The sequence below is a fragment of the Budorcas taxicolor genome, chromosome 6, assembly GCF_023091745.1.
Source record: "Budorcas taxicolor isolate Tak-1 chromosome 6, Takin1.1, whole genome shotgun sequence".
Classification (NCBI taxonomy): Eukaryota; Metazoa; Chordata; class Mammalia; order Artiodactyla; family Bovidae; genus Budorcas; species Budorcas taxicolor.
The window spans coordinates 19702481-19729609 of NC_068915.1; the positions used below are offsets into that span (position 1 = coordinate 19702481).

The following is a 27129-nucleotide window of genomic DNA, read 5'->3' on the forward strand; positions in this document are numbered from 1 at the left end:
GGTAAAGTCCAAGACAGTTAATTAGAAACTCCAATTCTGAATCCTCAACATGTAGAGATCTGTTTGAGTCAAGAATACAAAACAAAGAATCAAAGGATAGAGGAAGGTACAGGTATGACCTCTGAAAGCACAGTGAAAATGTAACCTGCCTATTTCTGGAACAGGGCTTGCTTTCCTCGGCCAGGTGGAAGTGTTGGGTGGCATGGGCAGGATGCAGGATAGTTCCTGTGCCTGCTGGGGAGCATCTCTGGTCCCTCCTTTCTCATTCCCAGAGGAAAGGGCGGGAGGTCTGGCTGAACTGTGGCTGGACTTGCAGGCTGAGCAATGCAAGCCCCATGCCAGGTGAATTGTCCATGAAAAGGTGGGCAGCAAGTGAAAATGAAATACAGCATCTTTTGGGTAAATACATATACTCGACTCACATAAATATTGAGTCAAAACATCTCACATGTGCTCAACCAAGTGGAATAGACACCACAGGTTCAGTGCTCTAGCCTGTGAGATCTCCCCCAACTTAACACCTTTCCTAAGGGATACCTTGGGAGGTACTGCACGCAGGAGGGAATTGCTCCCTTTTGCTTTGCTGGGCTGATTTGAAGGAAAATTTCAAAGTGAATCATTGAGAAAAACGAGAACCAGGGCACCTTGTTGAGGAAGGGAGAACGCTCCTCATGGGAAAGGGACTCTGAGATTATATAAGGGTCAGAAAGGCAAAAACATTTTTCACATTAAATTTCCCAGAAGCTGTTCGGAATTTTTATAGGTAATCCATTACCAGATATAACTGTTAAAGAATAGCAAGTCTATTTTCCTCAAATAAATATAGTGACAAGGGTTTAAATTTCACAAAAGCTTTCTTTAAAACCAATCAGGAGTTTTCCTTCCGTCCCCAACAAGCCTCTTTTTGGTGCTGTTCACTCCTACTTTGAGCAGACTCACCCCCAACATGCACATTCCTCTGCCTGTTTATAGCAAAACAAAGACAGAGGGATCTTTGAGCTGGTAAAAGATGCTGGGGCCATCTGAGATTCTGCAAAAATAAAACACAGGCAAGGAAGCATCCATCTTTGAACTCATCTTTAAAGCTCTACCATCTATAATATTAATGGTAAAGATCCATCTGGCCCTTTTTAAAGGCATTTTATTTTACTGCAACAAAGAGAATCTCAGAACCATGTTTTTTTTAAGATAGGCAGTATAAAGAACAAAGAATCTAATGGCACATAAGGACCCATCCCACAACACTGTGTCAACACCAGTATTCCTTTATATGTCTTTAATTTCACCAGATGCACCTAATAGGGTATACCTGGAGTAGTTTTACATGCTTTACAAATGATAATTTACTTCAACTTTGTTATGGTCCTAGGAGGTATTGTACTATTTTAGATCCATTTTAGAGATGAGGAAAACAAAGCAGAGAGGGACTGAATGATCTCTTAAAGGTCACACAGCTAACAGGTGGAGGAACTAGTTTAAACCCAGGGAGTCTAGCTCCAGAGCCCACATTTCCTCCACTATGCTGCCTCTCAAACTTTCATCAAATCTACGATAAACTGCGGTTTGTGAAGGATCACCTTAACGCATTTATCACCATTTCAATAACTAACTCATGCCATGTTGCAGCTTCCTCGGATCCAATGCAAGAAGGAAAAGATAAATACTATCAAATACTATATTTGACTGCTTGTGCTGTCTTTCAGAAACAAAATGAAGGTACAGAAAATTAGAGTGTCCCGTATCTACTGGGAAAACTACTGCACAGAAAATGAAGTGCTAGGCAATCACTTGGATGTTTAAATTTTGTCATACCACTGGACTCTTCAAAGGTCTTCAAACTCATTCAAATTCAGAACTGCCAAGGCAGTGTGTATCAGAGCAAATTTAATTCCAAGATAAAGAGACATAAAACAGCTCTTTCTGGGGGAATTCCACAGTTGATGAACCTCTAAGAGAGTTTTCTCCTCAAAATTCTTTAAGTACAACAGGCAGAGTGCAAATCTCCTCCTCCGCTTGCTTCTGCCGACTGCCCTGGCACGCTGCCTTCACGGGAGGTGCACTCCAGTGCGCTCAGCCAGGCAGCCTTGTCCTGGGTGAGGCTGGGGGCCTGTGCACACCCCAGAGTGCTGCAACACTCGCTTTGGGGGTGTTCAGAAAACTAAGGCAGGAAGGAAGGTAGTTTCCACCTCCTTCACTGTGAAGCAGTGAAACTACCTTCCTTCCTGCCAAGAAGCTACTTATCTTTTATTCAGGAGAGGTGTGTATATTGACTGGGTCAAGAGAAGAGTCCGCTCTTCACCTTTCGCTTATCAACACCTGACTGCTCTTCACATTCCACACCTGTGGCCTCCAGCTGTGCAAACACCTCTGTGCCAGTGGCATAAGTGGCACCATAGAGTATAGTTCATCAGGTATCATTCTTCTCTCTGACCATCTTCCCTTAAAAACAACGTGAAACAGACTAACGAGTAGGGGCACAGAAGCTTTACCTTGTTCTTTTGTTTACCAAAAACTTGAGTTACCACCATCTGCCTTTAATAAATGCAGCAGTGACCCAGCTGTGCACTAAGTCTGGCCCAGTGGCTTGCAAGGAGCGGGCAAACAACCATGAGTCCCCTTTACCTTTTCCTCCCTAACCAGAGACGTCAACCCAGGGCTGTTACTCTTCCTCTTTCAAAAAGTTAGGGGCAGACATCCCCAAAGACTGAAATAACTAAGGGAATGCCTAGATTTCTAAACTGAAATTTACCTGATTCCTCACCTTGCCAACACTTCACTAAGGCAGGCTCCTCCCTTTGTAACTCTAGCCTTTTTAACCACCCTTCCATATTTCTCTAAGCCCCTTTTTTATTACTGTTAAAAACACTGGAATACATAGAAATCAACTCAGTTCCACCATCTAACCAGACATACCAATCTAGGGATCCAAAGGTATTGTAGAAATTTACTTGACTGTTTTGTGAATTTTTTTGTTAGGGCAACTGGGAAAGATAAAATTTTAAGATACAGATAAAAAGGTGGGAATGAATTTCTCAAACTTCTGGGATGTGGCTCTGATTTCTACCATTAAAATATCCATTTGTGATTATGGAAAAGGTTAAAAAAATCAGTGTTCTGATTTGGCACTTAGTACATGATGTTGACTACTCATAGAACTTCAAAATGATTTTTTTTTAAGTGCTATTTGATTATACTGGGTGGTCCATTTAGAGATACAATTTAGTCAATACAATCTCACGTCAAAAAAAAAAGATTTACAAATAGGCCACTTTATACAACAGCTATGGCAAGGAATTTATAAGTGCTGTAAGATTCAGAGTTTATTTAGTGTAAATACAGTCTAGACTTATTATCTTACGCCCATCTCACAGCCCACAGCCAAGAGTAAGCCTGATGGGAAAACAAGAGCTGGAGATACTGAGGACAAACGCTAAAATGAGCGCCCTAGGTACCTCTGTGAATAACAGAACTGGCACCTTACTTTAGGAGCGGGGATTCCGGTTGGAAAGGGGCAGAATAAGAGGTCAGGGGCAACTCCCACGTCAGAACCACACCAGGAAGCCTTGCTCAGTAATGAGCCCTCCAATGCACAGAGTGAAGCCATGACTGACCGTGGACAGCCCGCCCCCCACAGATGCTGAAGTCCCCGGGCCGATACTCACGCTGACACTGTCCCCAGGGCTGGCGGGCCCAGCCCCAGCAGCAGTCAATCCTCCTGCCGTAACGACACAGGCCAATGGATGACACTATTTGCCTGGGCCACCTACCAAACAAAAAGATTCAAATTAAATAAAGACACTCTTGAAATTAAAAATAATTTCCTCCTTATTACTTTAGAAAAACTTTTTAATCACACCCAACAATTTTCTATGAACCCTTTCATGCCTGAAGAAATTAAACAACAGAACACCTTCAGGGAAATGGTTCTGCTATGATCTAATTTCAAACCTCAGACAGACACATATACAACAGCACAAGAGCTGAGGGGGGAAAAGGAGGGGAAGATCCTTTCTTACAGGGAAATGGCACCAGCTAAAACCAAGAATTCTCAAGGCTGCCACTCACAGGATGGTTTCTGAAGTTTGAAATAAAACAGATTCCTCAAAGGCCCACACCTGTTACTGAGGGGAAGGCCAGTTTTGGCTGATTCATGGTAAACTTAAAAGTATTAAATCAGACATGTCAAAGCAGAAAAAAAAAAAGTCTGCCTTGTATAAGGAGGTACGTGTGGGAAGGGGCAGAAGGAGGGGAGGTTTCTTAAAATCAAATGGAACAAAACTCTTTTTGAGTTATGACTCTTCTGCAAAAAAAATTTTCAGAAAAAAAAATGTACTTGAGAAAGACTAAATGAAACCAAGAAGAGTTTAAAGCATAGCTAACATCTCAAGTGTCCTTGTAGTTTGAAACTTTCCTGCATCAACAATTCGTGTTACCGTCTTCTCTAACATAAATAAGGACTAAAGCAAACACTGGATTTCAGGATCGGATTTACCAACCAGATTCCACTTTGACACCTTATTTGGTACATCGGTTCCCTGTTTAGATTCACACCTACCTCGACAACTCTCCCTGCCCGCCCCACAGAGGATCAATATTTTAATCGTCTGTTTTAGATATTTTTAAGACTACATGAAAATCTATGCATAATCATGTGATTATTTCTTGCTGCAAATATGTGTGCAAGAAACGCACAGGATATTCAAACGTGGGGAAATCATTGCTTTAATAAAATAACAGCCTCTGGCCGCTACCCACTTTTTTTTTTTTTAACTTTGCTAATCTTTTCATTCCCCTTGCCTTCATCTCCCGCTTCTGCCCCAGAGCCCAAAGGACAAATAACCCCGAACTTTACATTTCCTGAGACCAAGTGATAAACAAGCGGCTGCGCTTTTTCTCTTCAGCGCTGCACTGGCTCCCCTCCGTTCCTTCCAGGCACAAGAAAGCCAATCAATCGTGGAATTGATTCGTTCCAAGACTGCAGGTGAAACAGGTGCGGCAGTCTCTCGGGCTGCGCGGGGGCGGGGGCGAGGGTCATTGCACAAGCGCTGACTGGGTGGCGGTGGGACCCAAGTTAAAAATCTCTCCTGGGTGCCGCTGCCTGTTTTTTGCTTAAGCAGCAGCGATGGGTGCTCGGGGCGAGTCTGGTCTGTAATTGCACCGAGGTGGAGTAACCAAGCACGCCCTCCCGACACACACACACACACACACACACACACACTCACTCACTCACTCAACTCACTCACTCACTCTCGGGAGCCGAGCTGGCAGCCGGGGCGAGGGCTCCTCGCTCTGCGGTAGGAGGAGTGGCTGAGTGACAGGGAGCGCAGCAGAGCCTGGGGTTGTTGGGACCTGTCAGAGCACGCAGCAGTCAGGCTCGCCCGAGGTCTCGGGAGCTGTGTGTGCGTACAGGCACTCACACACGCGCGCGCAGCGTCCTCGCCCCGGCCCCTCGGTCCTTATTTTGAGTCCTCCCCCCCACCAAGGAAACCAAGTGGGGAAGCAAATGGGTCTCCCTCTGGAAGCGCAGCGGCTTCCTCTCCCTACCCTTTGTGTGAGTCACCGTGACAGCCCCCAGCCGGGATGTGGCCGGACCACCTGGAAGTTTCCCCACTGCAGAGCTGTCGAAAGCAAGAATTTCCCACCCAAGGGATGTCCCGCATGTCACCGCCTGTGGGGCAGCTAACCCGCGCCCTCAGAGCCCAGATGCCGGGCTCCAGCTCCCTTCTCCCGCAGCCCCGAGTAGGGCTCGGCGGCCCGCCCCGCAGCGCAGCCTCTCCCGGGTTCCCGGACGCGCGGGGGGCGCGCCCTCTAGGCCTTAGGCAGCCACTGGGGGAGACGGCAGCTCGACGGCTCTCCTCCCGCCGAGACCGTGCGGTGGCCCCGCTTCTGGCCCGAGAGCAGAGAGACAGGAGCCCAGGACGGTGTGAAATTAGCGCGGGATAGAGCAGGAGAGGGTCCCCGGGGACCGACGTACCTCCCGTCGAACTCCGCGGCCGCCTGCAGGTAGAGCGAGGACCCGAGCACCAGCGCCAGAAAGAAACCCATCTCGGGCGGCGAGTCCCGGGCGGAGGCTGAGCTGCAAGCGGGGAGCAGGTGGCGGGTGCTGCGGGCGCAGAAGAGGCGTGCTCGGCTCCCCTGAGGAGCTGCGGCCGCCGAGGTTACTGCCGCCCCTCTCGGAGGAGAGCCGCGCGGCGCGCAGCCGGAGCAGGTCTGCTGGCGGCGTCCCGAGCCCCTCCGGCTCCCTCCCCGCGAGGGGAGGCGCTGCCCGGGAAGCCGCGCCGCCTGCGGGGAGGGGCGCAGGGGCGGGGGGCGCGCGTGCGCTCGGCTCGCCGCCCTCGGGTCCCCGGGTGAGGGGTGAGGGCGCCCGGCCCTTCGGCGGGAAGCTCGGGGGCGGGGGCACTGCAGGAAGGCAGAGTCTCTTGGGGACCAGCCAAGCGGGGCGAGCGCCAGGCTGGGAGAAAAGTTGCCAGCCCGGCCTGGACCAGGGAGAGCAGGGTGCTCGGCAGGAAAGTCTGAGCCGGGGAGGAAAGGGGCCCGGGGCGTAGGTGCGCGCTCGGCGGGTTCCTTCCGAACAGGTGGGGACCGCAGGGGCGAGCCGTAGCTTTCACCGGAGGGCGAAGTCCAAGATGAGAGGTTTGTGGGGCCAGAGCTGAGCTGTGTCTGCATTTAAGCGAAACCGCAGCACGACTTGGACAAATTAGCGAAGGCAAACTCCGGGAGTTTGCTTCTCCCGCAGAGCTGGCAGAGGCAGGGTTTTTAAAAATTTTGTAACCAACCGAACGAAATGCTTGGCGTCTTCGAGTTTTGTAGAGAAGTGCAGGCTGTTGCCATCTCCGCCAGCTCGACTCTGAACACAGTAGGAGGGTAGCAGCGGCTGCCCCTTTAGGGGCACGTGCCTGCCAGAGAGGGAGAGCAATTACTTCCTAAATCTTGTAGTGCCTGATCCTCGGAGATCATTTAGAGACCATTTTGAGCAATTATTGCTGTTATTGCTGAGTGAAATGTATTGTAGAAGGGCTATGTTCACATAAAAACACGCAATGATTATACTAAAATTCACGTTAAAGCATCAGTCCGATCAAGTCACCTCTCATCCCACACCCCACCCGGAATGACTGCCTGGGGCACTGATCTGGCCTCCCATACCTCTCCGACCTAACTAACAGCCTATGCCCTCCGTTCCTCTAATCCGTGGTCGCCCATGCCTCTCTTCCACGCTCAGGCGTTCCTGCCTCAGGCCATTGACGGTCACTTCCACCTGAACCCGGATAGCTATTCTCTGTGTGGTTCTCATCCTCGCGTGTCTTTGCTCCGATGTCACCTCTTTTAGGTGACCAGTCTTGACCACCCTATTTAAAAGTGCAACCTGTCCCCTCCTGATGCCCCCTGCCTGTTCTCTGTCTTTTCTGCAAACCACTCATCTTCTAGTTTCCTGTTTTTGTGCCTGTGCGCTCAGTCCTGTCCGACTGTGCGATGCCATGGACTGTAGCTTCCCAGGCTCCTCTGTCCATGGAATTTCCCAGGGAAGAAGACTGGAGTGGGTTGCCATTTCCTCCTCCAGGGGCTCTTCCCGACCCAGGGATCAACCCTGCCTCTCTTGGGTCTCCTGCGTCCACAGGCAGATTCTTTACCACTGTGCCATCTGTTTCCTATATAGTTGGCTTATTTCTTATTTTGCCGGTCTTCTTCCTGCTAGAATGCAAACTCTACAAGGGCAAGTTTCTTTGTTTGGTGTGTTTCATGTAGTAGGTGCTCATAAATGTTTACTGACTGAGTTTGCTATGTTACAAACTTTACCCCGATCTTTATTTTCTTTTTGAGATTTCTCCAACTTTAAATTTTTTAATGGAAAATTCTGTGGTAGAGTGACCTCACTATCCTGATCTCTTAGTGTGTATAAACACAGGAATTTTCTGCAAGAAAAGGAAAAATAATGGTTTCAACTTAAATGACTCTTTGATTTCCAAGTTGTTTTCTGTTAGCAAAACAAGTTTCTATTTTAATCTCAGGAAACATCCATGCCATTTTGGGCTTGGGACATTATTTTAGGCAAACAGCTTGGTGTCATCCATTTCAGATCTTTCTAATGAACTCCAAAAATGTAGTAGTCAAAATATTTTTTCTGCAGAAAGTAAAAAATTTTAAGTGTAATGTAGGCTTGGTTCCAGGTTTCAGTGGCTGCTCCTTAGTCATTTTCTTTGTTTATAGGTTCCTGGGTTGAGCAATGGATGATTAGAGAGAAAGGGGCTAACCGACAGGCTAGAAACTGGAGTTAGAAGGAAAAGAGGATGAGTAGTAGGTGGAAACAGAATGGCTGTCTGGAGTAAGATTGTAATTCCCCCTCTGCCTGCCTCTTTTTTGTGTGTGTATCTTTTCTTTGGCCTAGAAAACACTCCATTCATCTTCCTTCTTTTTTTTTGTTATTTTTTAAATTGGAATATAGTTGATTGACATTGTTCTGTTAGTTTCAGGTGTACAGCAAAGTGAATCAGCATCTCCCTTCTTCATACAGACACACTTTCCACTTACCCTTTGGGTCCAAGCTTAGCTGACACTTACCCAGGAAGGAAGCGCTTGTAATTTTTCACTTGGCTGAGACTCCTGTAGCTTGTGTTTCTATAGCCCTTTGCGTCCCCTAGAGTAACTCTTAAAGCGCTGGTGGAACTGCTTCTCTACCAAATTGAGGTTCCCCCAAGACCCTAACCAGAAGGAGAGCAAGAGCAATGTTACTATATCCCCTGTGCCCAGCATAGTACCTGGCACTGGCTGGATTGAATTCTGCTTGGTAATCTTTGGCCTCTCCCTCAAGTCAGCTGTAGTTAATTACGTCATTCTTTGTTGAATCGTGGAGCAGAGGGGATTCTAGAAGAATTCCAAGGTCTATTTGTGTAGCCTGCTGCAGCTAGGACCACCAGTGCCCATTCCAAAAAAGAAGTGGAGTTCCCATGGGGGTGACATATTGCTATCTCAGTCTTAAAAACAAGCAAGAAACATACCGAACAGCGTGCTTTTTGCAATATCTGTATTTTTCCAGTAGGATGACATTTTGGTTAGGTTTCACACCAGATAATGCCACTTGCAGGGATTAATCCTTGCACAGAAATCATAATCTTTACTGGTCACAATGTGACGCAGATCAACAGCAAACTAGAACCAAGTGAACACAGCTTCCCGCACCCGGAAATCAGAAGCTCTTAATTATTGAGTCTTTTTCTCCCCCAGTAAATATTTACTGAGACCCTACCATGTATTAACCATTTCTATGTGCTAGGACTTCAGGAACAAGACAAAGCTGTGCCCAGAAAGAGTTTACATTGCAGTCAGGGAGCAAGACAATAGGTGCTATGAAGAGAGGGTAAAGGTGTAGCGACTCAAGGAAGGGTAGGTAGTAGAAAGGGATGGGCTGCGATTTTAGGTCACCTCTCAAGTGAAGTGAAGTGAAAGTCACTCAGTCGTGTCCGACTCTTTGCGACCCCATGGACTATACAGTCCATGGAATTCTCCAGGCCAGAATACTGGTGGGGTTCACCGTTCACTTCTCCAGGGGATCTTCCCAACCTAGGGATCGAACTCTTGTCTCCCGCAATGCAGGCAGATTCTTTACCAGCTGAGCCACCAGGGAAACCCAAGAATACTGGAGTGGGTAGCCTATCCCTTCTCCAGCGGATCTTCCTGAGCCAGGAATCGAACCGGGGTCTCCTGCATTGCAGGCGGATTCTTTACCAGCTGAACTATCAGCACCTCTGGGAGATGACATTTGAGCAGTGTTGGGATAAAGTGGGTGTGGGTCAAAGGAAAGAGAAAATGCGTTTCCTCTATCAACTTCTCATTGTCAGAGTCATGCAAGACATTCAGCAGTTTATTGCTCCTCCTGTCCCACATGCAGCGGTGCTTAGGGGCAGGATTACTGCTTCAAAAACTCCTACGGAGCAGTTCTCTTTTTAGGAACAGAGAAGGATGAGGAGGACACAGCTGCTTATTCACAGCTGTCTTGACTCCCAGCTGAGCAAGAATTACGGTGACCCACTGCTCTGGCCATGGAGGGAGGGCCTTGGTCAGACAGTCAGGCCACCCCTGCTTCTACGACCTGATCCTTCAGAACCACGTCAGAAGTGACTGTTGGGGCAGATGCCTTCCTTGGGGCTGTGCATCATTGTCAGTTCTTTTTCTACTGGTACAGGTTTGAAGGCCTGACTGTTTCTTTAAAGGAGCTAACAGAGACAGCACATTTTCAGGCCAGAATTAAGGTTTCTGTGGCTTTAAGATTTCCTTAAAACCCTAATAGGCTTCTAATTGTTTCCAGTCAGTTCCTTGTGCAGATAACCATAACCAAAGTCTTTTCTAGTTCTAGTTCTTAAGCCTGCTTTATTTCTTTGCTTCCTTGTGTCCATACTTAACTCTTTCATCTTAATGGAGGCCACCTTGAGGCTAGCTTAAATAATAGGGTTGTTTGGGAAGGTGACACCCTTACCCTGATCCTTACCACAAGGCGTGGATCCCTATATTTATATTAATGTTCAGGACATAAAAGCAGTTGTCTTTTTCAACCCTGGGAGGCCTGAAATTTCTGGACATTCTCATTTCCTGCCATTTCTGCTTGCAAAAACAGCTAGTCCTTGCCTGAGCCCACCTTTTTCTTAAGATACCTTATAAAAACAACAAGGAGCAGCACATATACAAAGATTTTCATTTTTTATAATGATATATCCCCTTTATCTGGATATATAATGTACCTTCCACGTGAGCATAAGTAATGATTTTATAAAATAACATGTGTTACAAGCTTTCCAGCCTGTAAACAGCAGCTGTAGTTAATACCATAACCACAGCATACCACCTCTTTGACGAATAGATAATTCCAATACTATGTAAATTCTTCTAAAAGTATCAAAAAAGAAACACTTAAAAATTATTCCTGAGAAGTCATTGATATCTACACCCAGAAAAAGTGTTTTCATATATGCACAAACATACACACATATACAGAGAAGGCAATGGCACCCCACTCCAGTACTCTTGCCTAGAAAATCCCATGGATGGAGGAGCCTGGTGGGCTGCAGTCCATGGGGTCGCTAGGAGTCGGACACGGCTGAGCGACTTCACTTTCACTTTTCACTTTCATGCATTGGAGAAGGAAATGGCAACCCACTCCAGTGTTCTTGCCTGGAGAGTCCCAGGGACGGGGGAGCCTGGTGGGCTCCCGTCTATGGGGTCGCACAGGGTCGGACACAACTGAAGCGACTTAGCAGCAGCACGCACATATACGGATGTGACTATCAATGCAAAAGCCCTAAATAAGTGATTAGCAAGTACAAGCCAGGAATATACTGAAAGAATCCATTGCAATCAAGTTGACAGAAACCTTTATGTGGGTAAAGGGCTAACAAAATCCTTTCCCCTTCTGCATGAGAATTTGACCTTATGCTAACTTTTTAGCACTGTTCCCCTGGCAACCTGATAAGGTGATCTGTGAACTATGTTACTATGTTGCTGGTAAAAATGGACCCCTGATTGGTAAACTGCATTTAGACAAGGAGAACCACCTGTGCCTGATGGTAAACCATAGCATTGGACCGACCTGATTTCAGTGCCTCTTATAACTGGGCATGTCCCTTGCCGAGGCCTTGGACATTAGGCCAGTAGAGTTGTCACGAGAGATGGAACCAAAGATGGATCACCATTGGTTGAATCTGCAGATGTGGGCCATATACTGTACTACAATCTTTTTAAGGGTCTTGAGCATCTGTGGATTTCAGTATCCATAGGGGTCCTGGAACCAGTCCCTGTCGATATGGAGGGACCACTGTCTTTAGTGCCAGTAATTCTCATCCATCTTCAAATAATTCTGCAGTGACAGTGGAAGAGTGTTTGATGGGCCTTCGGTTCTGTTTTAAACATCACCAGAAGAACTGAAATAGGCATGAGTGGCTCACCAACAAATTAGAAAGAAGCTTCACGAGTTATGAAATAGTTATGTTCCATTTCCTAACTTTCAGCTCTTAAATTTGTATCTTAATACTGGAGTGAGTTGCCATTTCCTCCTCCAGGAGATCTTCACGACCCACAGACTGGACCCACATCTCTTATGTTTTCTGCATTGGCAGGTGGATTCTTTACCACTGTACCACCTGGGCATGATCTGATGCAAATTTTTAAAAATTGTATTCATGTTTTTATGTATAAAATAGAAAGATTCTTCTGTGTTGTCAATACATTTTTAGTATCACAAAACCAGGCGGGGTAACACTAGCTAGCTCCTTTAACACATTACTCACAATGTCTTTGGCTTAACACAATTAAATTCCTTTCATTTGTGCACAGATTTAAGGCAGGTTGGACAGTTTTCCTAAGTGGTCCTTTGCAAGTGGCTCTTCAGGGATCTGGGCTCCTTCTGTCCTGCGGTTCTGTCTTTCTGGAGTTCTCCTCCTGTAGCCACAAGGCCAAGTGAGAGAGAAAGCCCAGGCGATCATTCCTGGGGGGTTGTGGCACTCCACTGGTTACTACCTACTTACATGGCTCCAACTTAACTCAAGAGAATTTGGAAAGTATATTTTTCCAGTGTGCCAAGGAGGAAAATGAAAACTTTTCACTGAACACCTAGCATTGTCTTTGCCTCAAGAAATCAGTGAACTTTGTATTTAACTACTGGCAGAAAGAAAGCCTAACATTTAACTATGACATCACTGAAAAATCATTGTACTTGGAAATCATTCTCCAAAATTCACTTAGTCACTGATTTTCATCATACAGCGGGCCAATATATCTACTTGGGAATCCTTAACATATAACTCACCCAATTAAATTAAGTAAACTGTATGTAATACCTAATCAAGCAGCTGGTACATGTTAGTAAGTACTCAACAAACACTGACTCAACTCAAGGGAAGGTTTTACTACTGGGAATTAAATGCTTCTCTAAGATTTTCTTTTATGACCAAGACAGGCATCTTCAAACACTTGCCTTAACATTTTCTATGCCTAAACCTGCTCTGATAATGCTATGTTGTGAATCTGTAATCTCAGTTTAGCTTTTATCAAAGTAATTGAGCAAATTCAGTTGCCTAAAATACTCTTGCATATCACTGCCACATGGGGGAAGTACTAGTTAAGCTTTTCACCTTTCCTACTAAATTATCAACCTACTCTTCTGGTCTCTAAAGCATGGCTCTGTTCTCAAACAACATGGAAGACCATTCTTTAGTCAAAACTTTGGTGCTTATAGAAATCCTTCTTAAATGATATTTATAGAAGCCAGTCTAGGTAGGGGGTGTGCTATCTAACAACCCCTGTGGTTTTCCCAAACATTAACTCAATCAAGTTAGTCTCTTGGAATTTAACTTGGAACCTGGAAGACTCTTACTAAATTGGGTTTACAGCTTTAATGAGTTTATTATAGGATATAGCTAAATAAGATCTGCACCTGTACTTTCTGGAAGATTGTCATGGATGTTATCTGATATATCTGTCTCCATCCCTTAAGGTAATTAATTTCTTACAGAACTTCAGGCCAGTAAATGTGTTTCTTTGGAGAAAATTTTGTCTTCTATTTTCTGACAAATACTTACTGTATTTAAGAGTGGGTTGCAGAAAACTATGGAGACAGTAAGAAGATCAGTGTTTGCCAAGTGTTGACAAGGAGAAGGGGATGATGAACAGAACACAGAGAATTTTTAGGGCGGTGGAGCTATTCTGTATCATACGGTGATTGTGCGATGCATGCCATTATACATTTGCTGAGACCTACAGAATGTACAATACCAAGAGTGAACCTTAGTGTAAACTATGGACTTTGGGCGATTATAACGTGTCAATGTAGGTGCACTGACTGTAACAAATGTACCACTTTGGTGGGGGACACTGATAATGAGGAGGGGAAGGGAATATATGGAAAATCTCTGAACCTTCCTTTCAGTTTCGCTGTGAATCTAAAACTGCTCTAAAAAATAAATCTATTAAAAATTTTTTAAAAGAGAGGGTTTGTAATTTCACCATTAATTTTCCTTAAATAATTTAAATTTTTAAGTTAAAATTAAATTTTATGTGGCAGTTATGTTTAATATATTTACTTTAAATTATGGATGATTAAAATTTTCATGTAAACATGGGAGAGAAATACATTATATATATTTATTATTATATAATATATTATGTGATATATGATATGTAATTGTTATAAAATTTTATATATATATTATATAAATTATTTAAATACAATTTTAAAGTGTCTACTGCGAAGCTCAGAGTTAAATTCTGCCTTGAGTTATTTAAACTCTTGGAGTGGATAAGTGTGTGTGTCTATTTCTTTCATTCACTGGTCCCAATTTTCTCTTTCTGTTTTATTTCTTAACATGCTGTGATATAATGGGCTTCCCTGGTGGCTCAGACGGTAAAGAATCCGCCTGCAATGTGGGAGACCTGGGTTCAATGTAATAAATGTATATTTGGTCTTTGTTCATGTTCCTGGCACAGAGCTTCTAAAACATTTGTAATCACCTGAATGATTAAGGGTGAGTAGAGTGTCTTTTGTTATTCACGATAAGTCCCTTTTGATCATGTTGTTGTTTAGACCCTAAATTGTGTCCAGTTCTTGCAAACTCATGGACTGTAGTCTGCCAGGCCCCTCTCTTCATGGGATTTTCCAGACAAGAATACTGGAGTAGGTTGCCATTTCCTTTTCCAGGGGATCTTCCCGACCCAGGGATTGAACCTGTGTCTCCTGCACTGGCAGGCGTTTTCTTCTTTGCTAAGCCACCAGGGAAACCCCATTTTGATCATACTTGTGTTTAAGTTAATGAGGTGATTCTCGATGGAACTCTAGATACCTTAGGATGGGGGCTGGTTGCTAGAGGAGCCAACCATGTGATTAGATGGTTGGAACTTTCAGCCCCATCCTGAGATCTCTGAGGAGGGGAGAATGGCTGGAGACTGAGTTAATGGCTAAAGATTTAATCAGCCATGGCTACATAAGGAAGTCTCCATAAAGGCTTAAAGGACTGGGGTTCAGAATGATTCCAGATTGTTGAAGGCATCCATATAACAGGAGGGTAGTGATCTGGAGAGGGCATGCAGCTACCCACCTTTTCACACATATGTTGCCCTTTGTATCTCCACTTGGCTGTTCCTGAGCTATATCCCTTATAAGAAACTGGTGACAGTAAGTAAAGTATTTCTTTAAGTTCTGTGAGCCATTCTAGCAAAGTATCAAACTCAATGAGAGAGTCATGGGAACCTCTGGTTTAGAGCCGGTTAGTCAGAAGTTCCAGTGACAAGCTGGGACAAATGACAAGTGTCTAAAGTGGGGACAGTCTTATGGGCTGAGCCCTTAACTTGTGGAGTTTTTGCTAACTCTGGGTAGCTAGTGTCATAATGAATTAAATTGCAGGGCACCCAGCTGGTGTCCCAGAGAACTGGAGAACTGCTTGGCATGGAAAGCCCACACATTTGGTGTCAGAAGTGTTGTGAGTAGGAAGAAACAGAGTTTTCTTTTAGTACCCTTATTTTATATTATCATTTCTTGAGGTTTTTCTCCAAGTTCCTTTTGGAAAGAAACAAGGCTAAAATAAGTTCAATAAGTAAAAAGATAAAAATATAGTCTCCCAACTATTAAGATTTAGGTTTGATCTAAAAGCTGTAGCTTAATTGTTGTTTTAGGATTTTCCATCAAAAAACTTTTTTCCCTGCTTCTAACACTGAGTTATGTTCTCCAGAAATTCTTTAAATTTTGAATTGTTCTAGCTTACCTGTAATATAGATAGTTTGCATTCTTTGTAACAGTTCACTTTTGCAACCTCCCCCCCCCCCAATTCAAACAATAAAATCTGTCTTCCATAGAATAGATTAACTTTTTCTAAATGAAGGTGTGAATACAACTCCAAGACCTCACAGCTCTTTGTTGGGAAGTTTCCTATGTGAAACCTAAATGAGTGAAGACCATGTTTTCTTGTCTGTCCCAGATGATAAAGAACCCACCTGCTAATGCAGGACATGTAAGAGATGTGGGTTCGATCCCTGGGTTGGGAAGATCCCCTGGAGGAGGGCAGGGCATCCCTCTCCAGTACTCTTGCCTGGAGAATCCCATGGACAGAGGAGCCTGGTGGGCTTCACTCCATGGGGTCACATGGAGTTGGACATGACTGAAGTGACTCACGCATGTCCCAGCTAGAGAAAACAAAACATCATACAATATACCGACAAGCTATATGGCCTACTGAATGGGCAAAGCCCTACTCCCCAGTGCAAATAAGACGAAACAGAAATTTGTGAAAATTGAACAGCTGAAAGTATTGCTTGATGAATGTTTTTAATTACAATGTCTTCAACTCTGGTAAATGTGCATATTAACTACAATGTATTAATTTACAAGATAATCCATCAAAGAAATCAAATCACTCTAGCAGTATTGTCTTGTTTGTTTCAATACATATCTGGAAATACTGTGACTTGGAAGAACTTTACTTAAGGAAAAATTAATGCAGGATAGCACTTAACGGTTGTTCAGGCTTCAAGTTTAATCTTACTCTGATAAATATCAGTTGAGCTCTAACTGGACCTCTCTGAACCTCAGTTTCCTCTTCTGTTATAAAGGAATACTAATGTATTGTGTATACATAATTTCCTGTATATTTTGATGTTTTGACATCATAAGAAACCATTCTGGCTGCAGAGAGACTGCCCCTCCCTGGTCTAGCTGATTCTTACAGAAGGCAAAGGGCCCAGCCTGAAGCATGACTTTGATATGCAAACTAACCTTCCAGAGCCCTATCTCTTCTATCTGGTGCATATTCAATCCACCCCAGAGGCAATATTCCTCAGCTTTAATTATCCCAGGGCCAGGTGCCAGGAACTAGGGATCACTCTACAGGTCAGAGCCAACATTCCAACTTGCCAGTCCTAAACTGTTACCCTGCTCTGCCTTGCCTTTTGTATGATCACCTCAATAAAGTAGCCTAAGTGCTTCCTCCACCCCAACTCCTGTCTTCTGCCTTCTAACCATCCTGTTTTTTCCCATTGGCCTTGCTTGGTGTGCCTCCTGCCTCTAGGACCTGTGAGTATAATAAACCTTATTTCTTCCTGCCTATCTCATTAAAGAATATAAAACAACCAACATGTGTCTTGCAGAGTTACTGTGAAAATATAATGCCATCATTACCGTCCCTAGTACGGAGAAAACTTTCAATGAACAGTTGCTGTTAGGAAAAGTAAGCCTAACATAGAAGCACTGATATAATTCCATCATTAATGATCTGGACCACCATCCATGCTCATACTTTATCTGAATATAAAGCTTTGGAGGGCCTGCACCTCTGTCTCTTGACACAGCATCTGAGACAGAAAGGAATGCTGGACCATTTCTGCATTCCTATGAACATGGCTTTTTTTTTTTTTTTTGCCACAGGGATTTCCTGTCCCTTACTCTCATAGAGGCTGGAAGCAGAGGCTCCTGTCTTTCAACAACAGGTATGAATTCTGCCAACAGTCTAGCCAACTAAAGCTTCCAGAGAAGGAGGGATTCACCTGGACTAGAGACATAAAGAGTTTATTATTTTTAATGAATTAAAGATGAAAGTGGAACATACCAACTCAAAAGAAGGCAATGAAAACACTGACTGTGTTTGATACCCAGGTTCGGTTTCTAGGAGCAGCACCAAATTCCCCCCATCAGGCGGGAGATGTTTTCTCGGCTCATGTCAACCCTTGGTGCAAGCAGCTCAAGTTTCTTTATAGTCTCAGAGAAAGATTTATTTTGAACAGGTATCTACTGCCTAACTCTTGTGTGTGTCGTACCGTGTTATAGCTATGTCCTATCCAACCTTTCAGGTGGGCCTCATCCCTTGGAGTCATTTAATTTGGTTTTGTTTTCTAAAAACAAACAAAACAAAACCCTACAAAACCTATAAAACAGATTATGGTCACCATGCTGTTGCCTTTTGTATGGTAGTGAGTCCATCTTTTTTACTCATCAAAAGTAATGAGTAGGATGAGCTAGGAGAAAGGAGATTAAAATCTAATAGGTCAGACATAAGCTATTAGATAGAGAATGGATAACAACAAGTTCCTACTGTATAGGACAGAGAACTGTATTCAATATCCTATGATAAACCATAACAGAAAAGCATATTTTTAAAAAATATATATATATAAAACTGAATCACTTTGCTATACAGCAAAAATTAATACAATGTTATAAACCATCTATACTTCAAATAAAATTTTTTAAATGTAAAAATTAAAAAAAAAATTTACAGATAAGGAGTAAAGGCTCCCAAGGACTTTAGTAACATCCTAGAAACTAAAGGGGTCATGCAACTAAAGATTCCTCAAGTTACTGATAATGGGATTTATAACATGAAGGAATATGTTGGCCTTACCATCTGTGGGAAAGGTATGGGTCTCCTTAGGGATGTTTCTCTCCTTTCCCACTGATCTACCTGTGTCTTTAACATTTATTTTCTCCACTAAAAGTCTGACAAGCTGGTTGGAACATTATCACATTTATTATTATTTTTTCAGAAATATTCATGCTCCTTGAAATATGAAGGGTAAGAACATGAGATATGCAACAAAATCAAAGACAGGAGTTCCAGTTCTAACAATGGTGGACAAGGATGTTTTGAACCAACCCTCTCTTTGAGAATTAGAAATGTCACCTAGGTGGTAAGGAACTGGGTTAGTAGGTTCTGGATATGGAGACAGAGGGAAGCCCAAACAAATGAGTGTGAAATTCACTGCTTTTCTTTTCTGTGTGTGTGTGTGTGTATGTGTGTGTGTGTGTGTGCGCGCGTGTGCTCAGTCACCTCCAACTTTGTGACCCCCCTGGACTGTAGCCTGACAGGCTCCTCTGTCCATGGGATTCCCCAGACAAGAATATTGGAGTAGGTTGCCATTTCCAACTCCAGGGGATCTTCCCAATCCAGGGATTGAACCCGCGTCTCTAGTGTCTCCTGCATTGGCAGGCGGAGTCTTTACCACTGTGCCACCCTGGAAGCCCCTTTTCTTCTTCATGCAAATGCCGGTTCTAAAAGTGGGACCTGGGAGACTGGACCCTGAGTAGGGCTTGCCACAGATGTGTGGGTCATGGGAAGAAATATTAGAGGTCAGAGCTTGCCAAGGAGGATGGGACCCGGTAAACCAGCAACCCCTGCCCCTCTAGGGGCTGTTTTGGAATCTCAAAGGGGTATATGCCAAGAATAAGAGTATGCTGGATGGGTAGAGACTAGCCTCACAAAGACCAGAGCCTGATTGCCTAGGTGATCTGTGTCTGCTAGTACTCTAGCACAGCTAGAGGCAAACCAAACCCTTTCTGAAGGGAAAAAACATCACCTGTCATGCGAAGAGCTGACTCATTGGAAAAGACTCTGATGCTGGGAGGGATTGGGGGCAGGAGAAGAAGGGGACGACAGAGGATGAGCTGGCTGGATGGCATCACTGACTCGATGGACGCGGGTCTGAGGGAACTCCGGGAGTTGGTGATGGACAGGGAGGCCTGGCGTGCTGCGATTCATGGGGCCGTGAAGAGTCGGACACGACTGAGCGACGGAGCTGAACTGAACTGATGACCACAAATTATCTCTGAATGTTCTATTGCAAAATCTAGCAATCAGTTAAAAAGTATCAAGCACATAAAAAGATGAGATTCAAAGGAAAAGAGAAAACGACAGAGATGGGCTTATAGGGAGTATGGACTTCAGAGTTATTCAGTAAGAATTTTTGAAAATTAGGATTAACACGTTTAAGAAATTAGAAGGCCAGAATGATAAAACTGAGAGAGAATAGGAAATGAAGATAAAAGTTAAAAAAGACAATTCTAGAATTCAAAACACAATAATTGATATTAAGAATACAGTGAATAGGTTTAAAGAACGGTTAGATACAGTTGAACAAGAATCGAGTAAGTAAGAAGAAAGCATCTAGGTTGAATCATGGAGAGACAAAAGGATGGAAAATACACAAAAGAGTATGAGTGACATCAGGGACAGGTGAAAAAGTCTAAAATATATGGAACTGTAAACCCAGAATGAGAGAGAGAGACAGCAGGACAGAGAGAATGGGACAGAATAAAGGTATGCAGAGATAATGACTGAGAATTTTCCAAAATTTCTGAAAAATATCAAGCCAGAGTTAAAAAGCATCATGAACCCCAAGTAGGATGCTATAAAGAAAACCATATCTAAATGATACTGGTAAGATCAGAGATAAAAATCTTAAAGCAGTTAAAGATACAAAAAGTTTATTGGCTATTCTTACTTCCTTTCCTAGGGTGGGGCGAAGAGCAGAGTTTTGTGTGGGGGTCCGTACAGAACATGGGCATTGAACTTGGCTTTGCTTTACTCTGTGTTTCTGTCCATTCATTGCCAGTTATACTTCGGGGACACCGAGGCAGCATTCCTGTTTCAGAATCCTTACAGCATTTTCTTATGACCGTGGATACTCACTCGGAACTTAAATTCTGCTCTGCACTGTGTATATAACTAGGTTTGAGCACTTGTGATGGCGTGGGTGAGTGCATGCTCAGTTGCTAAGTCATAGTTGACTCTTTGTGACCCCAAGGACTGTAGCCCATCAGGCTGCTCTGACCATGGGATTTTCCAGGCAAGATACTGGAGTGGGTTAACATTTCCTTCTCCATATGATGAGGTAGATCCCATTATGATGCCCAATTTTAGGTAAGCAAACCAGGGCTTGGAAAAGTTGTCATGCGGCTCAGGTCAGAGGGCTAGTAAGAAGTAAAGCCTGATTTCATGACTCTTGCTCCCCTCACCTATGTTATCCAGTGGAAAGTGTAAACTTCTGATGGGAGATTACAACCCAACTTTCCATTCTCTCTCATACCGCCTATCCTCGACTTGCTCAAATAATGCTAACAACCCTCCCAATGATGACTGGCTTTCTTGAGCACATATATTATACCAGCACTCATTTACTTCTAACATCCTTCTTGTGAGGTAGGTAGTAGTATTCTCCCATTTTACATATTAAAACACTGAGGCACAAAGGGGTTAAGTAACTTGCAAGGTCCACAGCTGTTCAGTGGTGAAGCTGGAATCCAAAACTAGGCAGTTTGGGACTTCCCTGGTGGTACAGAGGTTAAGAATCTGCCGGCCAAAGCAGGTGCCACCGGTTCGATTCCTGGTCCAAGAAGATCCCACATGCCGTGGAGCAGCTAAGCCCATCCGCCACAGCTGCTGAGCCCGAGTGTGGCAACTGCTGAAGCCCATGTGCCTGGAGCCTGTGCTCTGCGACAAGAGAAGCCGCTGCAGTGAGACACCCGTGCACCACAATGAAGAGCAGACCCACCCACTGCAACTAGAGGAAGTCCATGCAAAGCAATGAAGACCCAGCACAACCAAAATAAATAAATGAATAAGGAAAGAATTAAAACAAAAACAAAACCAACCAGGCAGTTTGGCTTCAGAGCCTGATTCTGCCCATCGTGTACTCTGCTCTTTGTGCACGCGTGCTCAGTCCTGTCTGACTCTTTGTGACCCCACAGACTGTAGCCCACCAAACTCCTCTGTTTGGGATTTCCCAAGCAAGAATACTGGAGTGAGTTGGCATGTCCCCCTCCAGGGGATCTTCCTGACCCAGGGATCAAAACTGAGTCTCTTGCGTCTCCTGCTTGACAGGTGAATTCTTTACCACTGGGTCACCTGGAAAGCCTTACTGTTATTCATTAACAGAAGTAGAGGGAAAGAGAGTGAACTGTGTCCACCAGGACAAGGTTGGAAGCATCGTAATTGTGGCTGTTAAAACAGCACACCCTTGGCTATGAATGACCTTATTTGTAGAGACATCAAGAAAAGGCAAATGATCTCACAGGAAACTTCAAGCTAAGCCATTAGGCTTTGGGGCATTCTTCAGAACCTATGTGGTCATGTGTGTTTTCTCCACAAGGTGAATTTTTAACTCCTGTCTTTACCACAGTTATTTTTATCACATATATTTCATTCTCCTATTTCTGTATCTCCCCAAGTTCATTTTACCTATCCCTTAGGTAGGGGCTTCCCAGGTGGCACAATGGTAAAGAACCTGCCTATTAATGCAGGAAATGCAAGAGACACGGGTTCGATCCCTGGGTTGGGAAGATCCCCTGAGGTAGCAAATGGCAGCCCATTTCAGTATTCTTGCCTGGAAATACTACGGATAGAGGAGCCTGACAGAGTACAGTCCATGGGGTCACAAAGAGTTGGACATAACTGAGTGACTGAGTACACACATCCCTTAGGTAAAAGATAAATGAACTGACTTCACAGCAGAAACAGTCCTTTGCTGGATCCCAAATAAGTTGAAGCTGGATAAGAATGCTAAGACTCCCAGCTCTTGTTTAGCAAACTTTAGAAGGAGAAAATCACCATGACAAGAACAGGCCTACTGCTCAGGGAAGATGGTAAATGTTAACAGACGCCAGGAGGAGACAAAGCTAGTCAATAGCTGCTGTTCTTCTTCAAGGAAAATGAAGCATGTTCATATTGAAAAGAGTAGGGCAAATGTAAAGTGAGTCATAAATTTTACAACGCACTCTCTATGAAGGAATTAAATTACAAATTATGATGGTATGATTTCCTCCAAGGCCATATATATCTAATCCAATACTGTAATTAACATTGAGTTTTAAATGTCGCTTGTCTCAGAAGAGCGAACCCACAAGTCTTGGGAGGAAGTATTTCAGAGAGGTTGTCATTAGCAAATACTCTCTTGCTGTCAATGGAGTCAGACGTGGAATTTCTAAAACAGGAAGGCTCCACTCGAGGTCTTAGGGCTCATTTGGTTGCAAGGAACACAACCGCACTCTGGCTACTTCACGTTAAAAAGATTTATTATACAGAAGCTCCTCACAGAATTCAAGACAGGAAGGACAGTCGAGCCCCGTCGGGAATTAGACTTGGAAACTGAAAAGGCTTTGGGGCTATGCAGCTGTTCTGGGGCTGCACGTTCTCTTGCCCACATTTTTCTGTTTCCCCTGCCTTGTCCAGCCTCTCCCTGCAGACTGGCTCTCTGTGTGAGCGCCACACACACACGGCTGTTAATAGCTGTCACAGCCTCTCATTCCACAGGACCTTGAAGCCCTCATCACCACAAAGCACATGACCTCCCAGCCTGTGTCTCTCAGTTCAGATTCTCAAGAGAAAAATAATCAGACTGTTCTGGTTCATGGATCACCTAATTAAGAAAGGTTGGGTTTATTTGGTATAAACATAGGAAAGAGAGGCTCAGAGCTCTAGTCGGCCAAGGGATAGAGCGGTTCTTCAAGAAGAGAACTGGGAAGAAATCTCAAAATGTGTCCCTAATCACTATGATCTGGACCTAGGGTTTCAGTTTCCTGGAACCCTCTCAGTGTCTTAAACAATTACCAAGGACAAGTTCAAATATTGGGGCAAGCTTTCAGGGGAAAAAAGCAATTAAAATGGAAAAAATAGTATATAAATATATGTAAATTATTCCCCACCAAATGAGATTTAAGCTCATGAATTACTCTACATCAATGAAATGAATGAGGTGGTTGGATGGTATCACCGACTTGATGGACATGAGTTTGAGCAAGCTTTGGGAGTTGGTGATGGACAGGGAAGCCTGGCGTGCTGCAGTCCATGGGGTCGCAAGGAGTCAGGCATGACTGAGCAACTGAACTGAACTGAACTGAATGAAGCGAAATTCTAAAACTGAAATAAAAACTTTTAGTGACACATTTGATCATTAACTGAAGATTTTTAGGACAAATACCAATGGAGTTGTGTACCTAAGACCAACATAATGTGATACATTAGGCAGACAATATCCAATATCCTTGTATATGCAATAAATACTGATCAATACATGATTTTAAAGCAAAATGCTTTATTGTGCTATAACTTGACTAAAACAATATAAACATTTCAGAAGCGTCATCAGAGAGTAACATTTTTCATTTTTTCTCTGATACCTTCGCCTAACCCTGTTGGAGTTTATTTTAAACCAGAGCAGGGCCTGGATCAAGAAGTTCCTAGAAAGACAGCTTCTGTTGCCACTGTCATCCCCAAAAGGATCAAAGCCAGAGCCCCACCCAGATTTGGAGGCCAGACAGAGGGGACTTTATGGAATGTAACCAATTGGCTTGACTTCAAATTCCCAGGGCCATTGTTTCAGGATTAGAATTTATCTCTGGTAGTGGAATAGTTTAATACTGAAATATTCTCATTTCTGAATACTGAGTTTTTTAATAGTCTATTTTCAACTAAACATTTAAAATATTAATTTAACATGCAACTGCTGCTGCTGCTGCTAAGTCACTTCAGTCATGTCCGACTCTGTGCGACCCCTTAGACGGCAGCCCACCAGGCTCCCCTGTCCCTGGGATTCTCCAGGCAAGAACACTGGAGTGGGTTGCCATTTCCTTCTCCAATGCATGAAAATGAAAAGTGAAAGTGAAGTTGCTCAGTCATGTCCAACTTAGCGACCCCATGGACTGCAGCCTACCAGGCTCCTCCGTCCATGGGATTTTCCAGGCAAGAGTACTGGAGTGCAGTGCCATTGCCTTCTCCGTAACATGCAACACTAAATATTAAAATGTTAATATTCAGTTTAAAAAAATAGTGGTAAATCCTATTTAAGCAAAAAAAATCATTTGATTATACAGTTGTCAATATTCTTTAGAAGATTTTGAAACTTGGCTTTTTTATTTTAGTTTTGCAGGTATAATTAAAATAAAATCCTTTTTTATCCATTACTTTGATTTTGCATTCTGTTTGAAGCATGTATGATTTTTTTTTATATCCAGTTTCCATGTCACTTTGTCACTGTAGTGTTATTTTGTTTGAATCCTTTTACATTAAACTTTTGTGTATTGAGTGGTAGTCATTTTCAGCCAAAATTAAAAAACAAAAGTTTCAGAGTGCTCTAACACTTGAGGCTATCTTATTTTAAGTCCAACTTCAGTTTTAAATGAAGGACAAACAGCATTTTTCCAGAGGGGAAAGAAAATATATCTGTAATTGATTGGCCATTGGCACTTGGCATACACTATTTATTCCTTGGCCTTTATTTGCAGAGAGGGAAGTGAAGTTGGACAACTAAGTAGAATTTTTCAGTTTCTTTTCTAGAAATAAAACAACAGTACTGGTAAGTCAGTACTATTCCTGGTTCTCAGATGAAGAACTTGAGACTGAGAGGTTAAGTAGCTCTCACACAGGGTCACATAGCTAGTAAGTGACAGAGTCTGGTTGCTAATTCAAGTGTGTCTGATTCCGAAATCTATGCTCGGTAGCACCTTGTGGCCTCATGATTCCACAGTTGTAGATCTGCAGGTATTCCCAGGCCAGAGAACATGTATGTTTGAGTCAGTTACAGCCCACTTCAGCGTAAAAGCTCCATGTTAAGTGTTATGTGTATGTAGAAGCAGGCTGGGGCCGTAGGAAGCTGATTATTTCAGTCCATCATTACAAAATTGCACACACTGTAACCTTATGACAATGCACTTTCTCTTGTAAAAGAGAAAATAGCTGATAATGTAATGGCAATAGAGCCCTGTGCAGTAAACTCTCATCAGGTTTAATTATTAGAGCTAGAGGTAGACCCAGAGATATACTGTAATTACATGAAAGGAGCACCATAAAGGCTGTTTCTCTTTCCCCCCACTCTCAATTCATTCTCAGAACATACCCCAACACCTGGTTCCCAGGACTCAGACTGCACAGTGATCACATCATTGCCACCCCAGGACTCACAGTTACAGAAGCAGAGGCCTCCTACCCTCCTTCATCTCTAGTTTAACCTGCTGTTCCTAACCCTCCACCTTGGTCCACTGGCCCCACTTCTCCAGACCCATTTTCATAAGCCTCACAGGCTACCTGGCAATGTGGCAAATACTGCAGGTTCATCTGGGAGCTGCACTGGGGACCCAGCGGCACCACTACATCCCAGTGTCCTTATCCCCAGCCAGCTGGGCCCAGGCTCCTTTGGACCTGATGTCCTAGACCTCCCTCTGGTTTGCACATTCTAGGCTATTCTATTCTCAGTGTTCCAAGATTAATGGTTATTACAGTTTATAAAAGGAACATTGTTTTTTGTGGGGGGATTCTGGAGATCATCTTACTAGGAAAAGGTCTCAAAGCCATTTATACTCTACTTGACTGGGTAAAGACTGAGAGGTCAGAAGGTGTCACAGCATCTTCTGTAAGTTGAGGTAAAGAATCATGGATGGGACTAGTTAAAATCAGGACATTCCTTTGGCCTCTCAACCAAAATGTAGCATTTAAGTGACCACTGAAGTGGTGCATCAGACCCAGGAGGCTGCTGCCAGGAAATGCCTTATCCAAGCACCATCTGCAAAGGAGTCTGAGCTGTAGACCCAGGTTTTTCCTCCTGATCTCCCCTCAGAACCTCCTTTAGGTTCTGTTACAGGCTTCCTTTTAAGAGAAAGAGCCATGCATGTCTGCTTTTGTTAGATGATAAAAAGTAGCTGTAACTGTGACAAAGACATGATGTAGAAGCTGCAATGGAAATACTTCAATTATTTTCTTTCAGTGATGAGAAAAAGAAGTATTTTAAGGTAATAATCTAAAATTTTATATTTGTGATTTTAAATGGTGAGGATAACCAAATTAATATAAATAAACAATAGATTTATGGTTATTTCATCTATATCCCTACAAGTTTATATGCACTTAAAGTGAAGGTCACTAGGTTGTGTCAACTCTTTCCGACCCCATGGACTGTAGCCTGCCAGGCTCTTCTATCCATGGTTACTGGAGTGGGAAGCTGTTCCCTTCTCCAAGGGATCTTCCCAACCCAGGGATCAAACCCAGGTCTCCCACATTGCGGGCAGATTCTTTACCTTCTGAGCCACCACGGAAGCCCAAGAATACTGGAGTGGGTAGCCTATTCCTTCTCCAGCGATTCTTCCTGACCCAGGAATTAAACTGGTGTCTCCGGCATTGCAGACGGATTCTTTACCAGCTGAGCTACCATGGAAAAATGTGGATCCCATCATTTGTTATTAAATGATTGCTTTTTGAATCTCTCCATCTGTTCAAATGTTTGCTTCTATCTCTCAGTAAATCTTAGGTAGGGAATCATACGATGACAAATAATAATTATTATGACAGCCATATGTAAATGAGTTGGAGAATGAAGATCTGGAAAGGCGGATACTGTCGT

The 27129-nt window shown here is 43.6% G+C and overlaps 1 protein-coding gene and 1 non-coding gene across 2 annotated transcripts in view; both read right to left on the reverse strand.

Annotated features, from left to right (window-relative positions):
* The window catches only part of NPNT (nephronectin), a 77767-nt gene extending 71722 nt beyond the window's left edge, over window positions 1-6045 (reverse strand). Inside the window, exons 1-2 of the mRNA XM_052642120.1 lie at window positions 5975-6045; window positions 3663-3763 (exon numbers count right to left, since the gene is read on the reverse strand). Coding sequence (XP_052498080.1) covers window positions 3663-3763; window positions 5975-6045 — 172 coding nt within the window. The remainder of the gene's footprint in view (window positions 1-3662; window positions 3764-5974) is intronic.
* A 19560-nt stretch (window positions 6046-25605) lies between these two features.
* On the reverse strand, window positions 25606-25685 carry LOC128050110 (small Cajal body-specific RNA 18). Its single transcript, XR_008199622.1, has one exon. It is a non-coding gene; the product is annotated as a small Cajal body-specific RNA 18 (non-coding RNA).
* Between the last annotated feature and the right edge of the window lie 1444 nt (window positions 25686-27129).